The sequence below is a fragment of the Myotis lucifugus genome, unplaced genomic scaffold (genome assembly GCF_000147115.1).
Source record: "Myotis lucifugus unplaced genomic scaffold, Myoluc2.0 scaffold_195, whole genome shotgun sequence".
Lineage (NCBI taxonomy): Eukaryota > Metazoa > Chordata > Mammalia > Chiroptera > Vespertilionidae > Myotis > Myotis lucifugus.
The window spans coordinates 1,624,101-1,635,662 of record NW_005871243.1 but is presented as its reverse complement, the minus strand read 5'-3'; the positions used below and the strand labels follow the sequence as shown (position 1 = coordinate 1,635,662).

Sequence of the window (11,562 nt, the reverse complement as noted above, 5' to 3'; positions counted from 1 at the left end):
CCTTCCTGATTCACAAGTAGAGGAATCTTCTAAGTCACATGTTCAAGTAAGGCTATTAATAACACCCATTATAAGGTCACAGTCCCAAAACCTGTGTATTCATTTAGATTTTCAAAAATAGACTGAAGACCACAAAAGACCTTAAACATTTTAAAATTTCATTATGTAAATATACTGAATAGTATAATGATTATACTATAGGCATTTTTATTTTTTTAAGGCATTTTTATTTTTTCCAGATTGTTCCATGCTTTAGCAAAGTTTCTTACCATGACTAATCATATCATCTAATGCATGGTGTAGGAAATAACCTGAAGATATTTTTGGTTAGTTAAAAGTATGAAATTGTAAAGAAAGGCAAGGATTGCCCTTTTATCAGCTTCATAAACTAAATATGTAAAAGAGGTAGTTAATTCAAGATACTTTAAACAATTATGGTGCTTTATAAGTTTATTAAGTGATTGCACTTAGTGCCTTTGAGCCTCACATTAACCATGCTAAATAGTGGAACAGTTGTTTATGCTCTACAGGTGAAGAAACCAAGGCTCAGGCAGTAGGAAGGACAGTGCAGCAGTTGCTTGTGCAATCAGATGAACCCACGTCCTCTCACTTGAAATCCCGTCCAGTGGGAACAACTGCAGTCACACTGCCTTTAGTTCAGGTGCCATTCCAGATACCGCGAATTGCTTATGAATAACTACCAAGTGTTTCATTGTGCAGACCAGAGTTATCGGTAATGACAACTCTGATGCAGAGTTGTTACCATGCCAGTGTTTTGAGTTCTCCATGATGAAATGCTTAGATATGAGGGAACTGCAACTATCAGTATCCAGCAGAACTAAGTGTGCTGTATTTAGAATGTGACATACTGACATTACATACACATTCTGTTCTCACAAAAGGGAACAATCTCATGATTGAAGTGCCACTTAATGTGGCAAAATGCCTGTTTTTCAGAAATGTGTTATATGAGAAGATCATTGGGGAAGAGAAAGCCTTCCTGATGTATCTATTTTGGAAGGTTTATATTCCACCTCATTCTGAAGGTACTTTCCTTCTTTCCCTTAGATCAGTGGTTCTGAACCTTCTGGCCCTTTAAATACAGTTCCTCATGTTGTGACCCAGCTATAAAATTATTTTCATTGCTACTTCATAACTGTAATTTTGCTACTGTTATGAATCGTAATGTAAATATCTGATATGCAGGATGGTCTTAGACGACCCCTGTGAAAGGGTCGTTGGACCGCCAAAGGGGTCGCGACCCACAGGTTGAGAACCGCTGCCTTAGATAGACCAATACGTAATGACAAAACCATCTGGAAAAAATCAGCTTGACATTGTCTGGGTAAAGGACTTGACAAAATGCAGACCTTTTGTTTTTGTTGGTGTAAATGTTTAGCTCTTGGTGTAGTTGATACCACTAAGGAAAAGCTGGGAGAGAGTAGCATGGCTCCTCAGGAAAAGTGTCCTTTGGGATAGAAACTTACTGAAAGTCCTTTTAGGATAAGTAACAGAAATAATATATTTGGGTCTTTATCCTTATTTTTATCATTTTGTTGAAAAGCAGTTTTCCATTGCCTATGCCAGAAATATTTCTTCTAAGGTTTTCCCCTATCACTGATATAGAATGTTCTGGAGTTATTAGAAGATAGATTGCATAGGAGCTGAAAACCTTTAAGGATGCCTGCCTACAGAGTACAAATAATATAATTCTTCAAAAGCACTCGATTGTTTTATTTTAATTTTATATTTTATTGATTTCAAAGAGGAAGGGAGGGGGAGAGAGATACAGAGACATCAATGATGAGAGAGAATCATTGGTCCACTGCATCCTGCATGCCCCACCCTGGGGATCAAGTCCCAACCCTGATGGTGCCTGGGAATCGAACCATGACCCCCTGGTTTATAAGTCAACCATGGAGCCATGCTGGCCCGAAGCACTAGATTGTTTTATTAATTTGGTAATGGTTGGTCTGCCTCTTGTGCAGTTGAAAAAGGTGATAAGACCTGGCCAATCACATAAAAACCTAGATACCCTCTGTAGGTAGGACAAGGAAGACAGGCAAGAACTTATTCCCATTTCCTGTTTATCCTCTTCCGCTGTTCCTTCCTTTTGTCATCTTACTCTCCAGACTGGTTAGCCTGAAGCTTGTTGAAACAGTTTTGTTTTGAGGCATTTGTAAGAAAAGATAATTTAAAAATTTTTATTGATTCTTTTAGAGTGAGAGTGAGAGAGAGAGAGAGATTTGTTGCACTTATTTATGTATTCATTGGTTTATTCTTGTATGTTCCCTGACCTGGGATCGAACCTGAAACCTTGGCATGTCAGGACAATGCTCTAAACAACTGAGCTACCCGGCCAGGGCCAAGATAATTCTTTATGTAAATCTGTGTGCTAGGCATATCCTGGCAGGTCTAAAGTCTATGGCAGTACTAGTTAAGAAAGAAGCAAAATGGATTCTGGGGAAAGAGGAAAGAGTGTATTCAAAAGTGTACCATCATCATTGGCTTCAGGTAGTGTGCCTCAGCTGTATAGTTTATTGTGCCTAATTTGGTTGTGATTCACTTTAAGGCCAATTTATTCTTTGAGCCTTGGATTTGAATGTTTTAATTTTTCAAAAATGTGTATATCTTTCTCCAGTGCTAATCAAGAAAAAGAAAAAAAAAGCATCCATAATCCTATCCTCCTAATGAAACTACTGTTGCATATACTTTCAGCAACATCTTTTTACATCTTTTTTCTTTTTGTGTGTCTAGAATTAGAAAATGCCTACGTTTTTGTCTCATGCTTCTGTGAAATGTCTTTCAGTGTGTCCTTGGAAAGCTGGCTGAAGGACAATAATTGGATGATACCCAGTAGTATGTTAGCTAAATTGTCATGCTAGTCTGAAAAGGAACTTTGTATTGCCTGCTGCTTTTTTTTCTCAGTAGGTGATTAATATTTGTGCACCATTACTATTAAGTAAGCTATGAACGATCTTTAAAATTATGCTGAGGATGAAGAGGATGGGAGACTAATGAGAAAGTTGTGTTTTTCAGAAATTGTCCTGATTAGTAGCTCAGATTTATCAGCTGCTACTTTTAGACATTCATTCTTTTCTTTGTTTCCATTTAAATGAGTTCTTTTCTTACTTATATCCAGATATATTTTCTATGGCAGAGTAATAAACTATCATCACTCTTCATTCTGATTGACAGACATAACAAGCTATCTATGGGGAATAAGAAATGATGCCAGATAAAATGAGAATGGCTGGAATTTTCATTGGAGAATACTTTTTTAGAAGAGTGGATAGATTGATGGAGTGGTTTGGTTTTATTTTGCCTGAATCAAGTAAATTCCAGTACATTAAAGTCACTTATAGTTTTAATATAGTTTATTCTCTTAGGAAAATTTACTTGAGAATTCTTTTGTGACTCACAGTGTAGTGAAGTTTTGCAAATTTATTGTGTTAAAATTAAAAAAATTTTAAGTTAACCCGTGTTTAGCTAAATGAGCTGTATTTCTCAAGAAGTGGAAGTTCATACAAATTGGGATGCAACTCCCATGAGAATCTTTTATTTCAAATATGTACCTTGTGTTAGAAAGGTAGTTAGATGGTCTTTTTTTAAATCATCTTTGTTATTTAATCTTGAAGGATTAATTTTTCTTCTCTTCTATTTTCTTCTAAAAGTAGACCTATAATACTTACAACAATAATGGATCCATAAATATATCCTTAATCATCGGCCTACTTCAGTTTTGTTTATCACTATATTTGGCACCTCCATACTACCTGGCAATAGCAGGGACTCAGATATTTGTTGATGGACAATGTTGGTTATTGTTAATTGCAATAATATAAACCTTCATTTGATCTTTATGTGGTAATGGGTTAATTGGAATTGTTTCTAAAATTACACTAAAAAGCCAAGTTACCTTTGTAACTTTAAGACCTACATTAAAATATTTTGAATGTGTTCTCTCAAAGCTTTAGGCTGAAGGACTTTTCTGAAATTCCTCTCCGCCCTCCTTCTAGCTTCTAGAATGGAAATAGATTTTAGAAATAGCTGTAGTAATTTTAAACAAGTAAAATGACTGTTGACTGCAGTTTTCTGAGGCTAATGTAATAACACGTTCTCTTAGGTTGCCATGGGTAGTGTGGTAAAAAAGTGTTGAGAGGTTCGGTAATTAGTATAAAATTAAATATTCTAAATATTATTGGAATAATTTGATAATGAGAAAAAGTATTTCATGCTTAATTTTAATTTATATGTGTATACATAAATATAATTTCTCTTTTTAAAAAGTGAATGTATAAATGAATGTTAAAACTGCACAAAGAGAAATATCCTAAATTATTCTATTGCTGTTTATTTCAGGGCTGAAAACAGACTGAATCACCTTTCAGAGTTAAAAGACGATCAAGACAAGATGGGGACCCCTGGTTCTGGAAGGAAAAGGACACCTGTGAAAGACCGATTTTCTGCAGAAGATGAAGCTCTAAGTAACATTGCCAGAGAGGTGTGTGTGGAAAACCCCCTCTCAACACTGACATGTACAGATGAGAATGTTGTAAAAATGCTGGGGTTAGAGAGTTATAGACGTTCATTCATTGAGCTAGTTTCAGAATGTTTGCTATAAATAATGTATTTGACTTCTGAAATACTGTATTAGAATAAAATATAGTTGCCATCTCTTTACTTGGATATTTATTCAACTCATTTAAATTAATTTTTCATTTTCTTTTTGTGGATAATATGAGTTCTAGGTACTAGAACTAATATATTGATGTTTATAATTATAATTATAGTCCTAATATATTGAAATTTAAAATTAATCTTCATATTGAAACTTAAGGTAATTAGAATCTTGAAAATATGATAACTAGATTATAGATGTTCATTGGGCTATATGCAGTTAATATGTATATTACACAGGAGGCACTGTGTAAATGTTGATAGAAATAATCCTTATTTGGTATCTGCTCAGATTCAGTGTCTTAGCTGTTTTTTTAAATATTGCAGTGGAATTTTTATGTTTAATTTTTAGCTAGTAGCAGGGCTTCTGGAGCATTTTTGTTTCATTTTGTTGACAACTCAGAAAAAGAAAAAAAGGAAGGGGTGTCACCTGTTGAATCACTAGCAACATTTCCTGTTGCATATTAGAAATTTAAGATAACTCCTAGCTGTGATTTCTTAGTGAGGTGCCAATTTTATTTCAGACTCTGACTCTATCTATAGCTGCAGACCTGCCCATAAACTAATGTAGTATTTGAATTGTTTAGAGTACTGCATTATTAAATTATATTTTTTTGGTGAGAATTAATCCCTCATCACTTCCTCTTAGTTATTCTTAGTAAATAACTCATTTCTAACTAGTGCTATTTCCTTTTGACATATTACACAGTCTTTTTTGGCCAGTTCATTGTTACATTTTTCCTCTTTTAAGCTACTCAGATAGCTTTTGAATTAGAAGTCAAATTCTGTAGGAGAATATTTGAAGCAAAGAAAAGTAATCTAAAAATTGATGACAAAATTTATATTACTTTAACAAAATTTAAAAATCAGATATTTTTAAATAAAAAGGTAAAGGATATTTTAAAATGAAATAAAGTAGCTATTACTCTACAACCATATTTGCATAAGTAAAGTATTTTGGAAGCCTCGTAGTTTTAGTTGAAAATTGAAACTATCTAAAATGTTTACTTCCAAAATTGGAGGCATATACTCAAATTTCTGAAAGGGGAGAGGATACCAGCACCTGCTAAGCTCTTTTGGTACTGTCATTAAGTATTTGAACTCTTTTTGAGGGTATGATGCTTCATTTACAAAATTGTTATAAAGTTCTAACATCCAACATTTGAGTACTTATTCTGTGACAAACACTATTCTAAGTATTAAAAATGCATTAATTAATTCAATCCTCACAAAATTCTGAGATTGGCTTTATTATTATTTTCATTTTACAGATGAAGAAACCATTGCACAGAAAAGTTAAGTAACTTTTCTAAGGTCGTCACATAGCTAGGAAATAGTAGAGCTTAGATTCAAACAAATGAACTCTGGCTCCAAAGTCTGAGCATACAACCACTCACTCTGCTATACTGTATCTGAATCTTCTCCAGCTCCTTCATTAATTGTTTGTTTTCTATAACTTTTCATGATTTTAAAAGTACTTCCATATCTTGGTTCTCACAATAACCTTGTGAGTTAGGTAGGGTAGGTATTATTATTATTAGCCTTATATGTAGATAAGGAAACAGATGAAGCTGAGAGATAAATGTCAAAAAGGTTGTTTCCGTATCTTGGCTATTGTAAATAATACTGCAATGAAGATGGGGGTGTATATATCTTTTTGAGTTAGTGTTGGTTTTTTTTGTTTGTTTTCATTAGATAAATACCCAGAAATGGAATTGCTGGACCATAAAGCAGTCCTATTTAAAAATTTTTGAAGAACCTCTGTGTTGTTTTCTATAGTGGCTGCACCAATTTTTATTTCACCAGTTCACAGTAGTTCTCTTTTCTCCACATCCTTGCCAACACTTATTATTTCTTGTTCTCTTGATGAGAGCCTTTCTAACAGGTGTTTGGCAATATCTCATTGTGGTTTTGATTTGCATTTTCCTGATGATTAGTGATATTGAACACCTTTTCATGTATCTGTTGGCAATCACGATGTCTTCTTTGGAAAAATAGCTATTCAGATCTTCTACCCAGTTTTTAATTGGATTGTTGTGCTCTCTTCCACAGCACATATACATACTAAAATTCAGTTGTATGTTCTAATTCTATGAAATATGCCATTGGTATTTTGATAGGAATTGCATTCAATCTATACATTGCTTTGGATAGTATGGACATTTTCGTTTTTTAAAAATATTTTTATTGATTTCAGAGAGGAAGGGAGAGGGAGAGAGAGAGATGGATTTGGTGATGAGAGAATCATTGATTGACTGCCTCCTGCATGCCCCCTACTGGGGATCAAGCCTGCAACCTGGGCATGTGCCCTGACTCGGAATTGAGCCATTATCTCTTGGTTCATGCTCAACCACTGAACCATGCTGGCTGGGCTCTTTTTTTTAAAAAATAAATCCTTACTCCAGGATATGTTTTTCACTGATTCTAAAGAGAGAGAAAGGGGGAGGGAGAGAGAGAGGCATTGATATGAGAAAGAAACATCAATCAGTTGCCTCCTGTATGTGCCATAAAAGGGGATCAAACCTGCAATCTGGTGACCTGACTGGGAATCAAACCCACCAACTTTTGGTGTACTGAACAGTGCTCCAGTCAACTAAGCCAACAGGCCAGGGCAGTCTTCCCTCTTCTTGAATTTTTTTGGAATAGTTTGAGAAGGATAGATGCTAGTTCTTCTCTGAACCTTTGGTAAAATTCACCTGTGAAGCCATTTGGTCCAGGACTTTTGTTTGTTGGGAACATTTTGATTATAGCTTCAGTTTCATTAGATGTAATCAGTTCATTCAGATGTTCTGTTTCTCCTTGAATCAGTGTTGAGAGATTGTGTGTTTCTAGGAATTTATCCATTTTTCCCAGATTGTCCCATTTTTTGGCATATAGTTGTTCATAATATTTTCTTACAGTCCTTTCTATTTCTGTGGTGTCAGCTGTTATTTCTCCTCTTTCATTTCTGATTTTATTCATTTGGGTCCTCTCTTTTTCTTGACGAATTTGGTTAAAAGTTTATTAATCTAGTCTTCTCTTTTTTTTTTTTTCTTTAAATATATTTTATTGATTTTTTACAGAGAGGAAGGGAGAGAGATAGAGAGTTAGAAACATCGATCAGCCACCTCCTGCACATCTCCCACTGGGGATGTGCCCGCAACCCAGGCACATGCCCTTGACCGGAACCGAACCCGGGACCTGTCAGTCCACAGGCCGACGCTCCATCCACTGAGCCAAACCGGCCTCGGCTAGTCTTCTCTTTTCAAAGAACCAGCTCTTCTTGGTTCAGTGATCTTTTGTATTTTATAAAGACTATTTTGGGTTGTTTTTTTTTTTGCTCTGATTTTTATTATTTCTTTCCACTTACTTTAGGCTTTGTTTTTTGTTTTTGTTTGTTTGTTTGTTTTTTAAATATATATTTTTATTGATTTCAGAGAAGAAGGGAGAGAGAAAGAGAGAGAGAGAGAGAGAGAGAGAGAGAGAAACATTGATGAGAGAATGATGAGAGAGAAGCATTTATCGGCTACCTTCTGCATGCCACCTACCGGGGATCAAGCGCGCAACCTGAGCATGTGTTCACAGGTTGACACAACCACTGAGCCACACTGGCCATGTTGTTATTCTTTTTCTAGTTCCTTTAGGTGTAAGGTTAGATTGTTTATTTGAGATTTATTTTGTTTCTTGAGGTAGACCTGCAATGCTAGGAATTTCCCTCTTAGGACTACTTTCCCTGTGTCCCTTAGATTTTGGCTTGTTGTGTTCTCCTTTTCATTTGTTTCAGGATATCTTTTTATTTCTTCATTGATCTCATTGTTAACTCATTTTTTATTTAGTAACTTGTTATTTATCCTCAATGTGTTTGTGTGTTTTTCAGATTTTTTCTTGTGATTGATATCTAGTTTCATACAATCATGGTCAGAGAAGATGCTTGATATTTGATTTCAATCTTCTTAAATTTATTGAGACTTGTTTTGTGTCCTAACATGTGGTCTATCCTAGAAAAGGTTCCATGTGCACTTGAAAAGAATGTATATTCTGCTGCATTGGGGTGAAATGCTCTGAAGATATTAATGAAATCCATCTAATCTAGTGTGTCATTTAAGGCTGCTCTTTCCTTGTTGATTTTCTGTCTGGAAGATATATTCATTTATGTCAGTGGGGTATTTATGCAGTTGTGAGTATGTGAAACACAGAGTTTATTCTTGTATTTTTATTATTTACTAGAAGCCTGTTGCACAAAGATTCACACAATAGGCCTTCCTTCCCCTGGCTGCTGGCATCGGTTTTCCTCCGGCACCTGGGACCCAGGCCTTTGGTCCGGCCGCAGTGAGGCCTGGCTTCTCCGCTGTAGCTGCAGCAGAGAAGCCAAGCCTCTTCAGTCTTCAGTCTTCACCCTTCACTCTTCACTCTTCACTCTTCACTTTTCACTCCAGCTGGAGCCTTCAGTCTTCGCTCTGTGTCTGCATATGCAAATTAACCGCCATCTTTGTTGGCTTAATTTGCATAGTCGCTCTGATTGGCTGGTGGGCGTAGTGGAGTGACACCAATTTGCGTGTTTCTCTTTTATTAGTGTATATTTTTATATTATTACTTATTACTTATTGTTTTATTTTCCATATGAACAACTGTAAACCTACTTTGCCTCCCTCTATAAATGGGTCTTGTTCTCTTATCCATTTAGCTATCCTCTGTCTTTTGGCTGGAGCATTTAAATCATTTACATTTAAAGTGATTATTGATAAGTACATATTTATTGGCATTCTATTCTTCATAACTGTGTTTCTCTTTCCCCCCCTTAAGACGCTTCAACATTTCTTGAAATACTGGTTTGGTGGTAATGAACTCTTTTAGTGCTTTGTTGCCTGGAAATATCTTTATTTCACCTTCAATTTTTAAATGATAGCCTTGCTGGTAAGGTAATCTTGGTTATAGGCCCTTGCTTTTCATCACTGAATATTTCATGCCAATCCCTTCTGGTCTGATATGTTTTGTTGAGAAATCAGCTGACAGTCTTATGGGAGGCTAACTGTCTTTTTCTTGCTGCTTTTAAGATTCTGTCTTTGTCTTTGACCCTTGGAATTTTAATTATGATGTGTCTTGGTGTAGGCCTCTTTGTGTTCATCTTACTTAGGACTCGCTATGCTTCTTGTATGTCTTTTTCCTTCATCAGGTTAGGGAAATTTTTAGTCATTAGTTCTTCATATAGGTTCTCAATTTCTTGCTCTCATTATTCTTCTAGTATCCCCATGATGAGGATGTCATTATACTTAATGTTGTCTATAAGTTCTCTTAAACTATTCTCATTTTTTTAAGTGACCAGTGGCACAATCTCCTTGATCACCTTAGCTGGGTGCTCCAGAAATGTCCCTTGTGTGGGTTATGTGAGTCCTCCTGTTGTAATTGAGTCTTGATTGCTAATAGCCTGTTCATGTGTGGGGTTGACCCTCAGGTTGGCTGACTGAGGATTGACCCTGACCACAATGTATCAGCTGCTGTGAGGTGTTAACCACACTTAGTGGAATTTGCCTCAGCAAGGTTCAGTAACTGCTGAGGTCTCCCTTTGGATGTGCCTCTTGTGTAGCTAATTGGATCCTTCTCTGATGTTGACTGAGGCTTGCCAATGTATGTGTCAGTTCTGGACTCTTGGGAGGGACTTTGGTGCAAATCAGTGTCAGATGCTGTCTGTGTCTGGTCCTGGGCAACCTGTTTGGAGCTAGAAAGTGATCCACGGTTTGTGGCTGCCTCTGCTGTGCCTGGGTGTACGTGAGAAGGACCAAGCTGCACATCAAGGCTGGTTTCCACCAGCACTAAGTCCAGGGGCAGGTCAGCAAGGCACCCCCGAGATCCGCCTAATGGCTGCCTGTTAGGCTCAGTCACCGAAAGAGCCTCTGGTAGTACTTGAGTTGCAAGAGGTAGGTTCTCAGTGAATCACAGAGGTAGGGGTGAGCGATATTGACTAGATTGATACAGTCTTAAACTTGGTGCCAGTGCTGGGTTTGGGGCCACTTAGCAAAAGTCCCAGGGTACACCAAGGCTTGCTGCCATCCGCTGGGTTTCCCCAGACTTTTATGGTGGGACAAGGTCTCATGGAATTGTCAGGGTAAGGGCAGCAGAGTTTATCGGGCCCAAACAGACCGAGATTTGGCCGTGTGAAGGAAGGGCTCTAAAGGGTCAAAGGGGTCGAATGTGCGAGGGGAAAATAGCCCCTGTGCTAGAACCACACCAATCAGTCTGGCCTGGATTTTACCCAGACCTCCTGGAGAGCTTGAGCTCAGCAAGGCAGGGCTGTGGGAAATCTACAGGGTGGGGCTAGTAGATCTCTGGTGAGGAGGAGGCACTCCTCAGGCACTCAGCAAGGTGGGGGGAATGGCCTGTGTTCCAGAACCACATCTCAGTTTGTTCTGGATTTTGCCTGGATCTCTTGGAGTGCTTTATCTCAGCAAGGTGATCTGCCAGGAATCAGGAGAGTGGGTTTTCTGGGAGTCCAGAGGGTGGGGCTGCTGTGAGTTTGATGGGTGGGACTAGTGCATCTTTGTGAAGGGGAGCCACTGGTAAGGTTCTTGGCAAGGTGGGAGAAACAGTTCCCACCCTAGAGCCACGCTACTCAGTCATTGATATCCTCTGAGTCTGCCCGACCTCTACACCCTGGGCCCAGACAGGTGACTCCCTCAGCAGGGCATGAGTTCAGGTTGAGTGGCTGCAAACAAGATTTTGTGTACTGGCCCTTTAAGAGGATGCTTAGCCCAGCTGGTGTGGCTCATCAGTTGAGCATTGACCCAGGAACCAAGAGGGCACCGGTTTGATTCCCTATCAGGGCACAGGCCTGGGTTGTGGGCTCCATCCCAATAGTGGGGTGTGCAGGAGGCAGCCCATTGATGTTTCTCTCTCATTGATGTTTTT

The 11,562-nt window shown here is 37.7% G+C and overlaps 1 protein-coding gene across 15 annotated transcripts in view; it reads left to right on the top strand.

Moving 5' to 3' along the window:
• Window positions 1–11,562, top strand: part of LRRFIP2 (LRR binding FLII interacting protein 2) — a 105,849-nt gene that overhangs the window by 10,171 nt on the left and 84,116 nt on the right. For all 15 annotated transcript variants that reach the window (XM_023760896.1, XM_023760895.1, XM_023760897.1 and 12 more), the window contains exon 2: window positions 4,363–4,504. In XM_023760896.1, coding sequence (XP_023616664.1) covers window positions 4,415–4,504 — 90 coding nt within the window. In that variant the 5' untranslated portion in view covers window positions 4,363–4,414. The remainder of the gene's footprint in view (window positions 1–4,362; window positions 4,505–11,562) is intronic.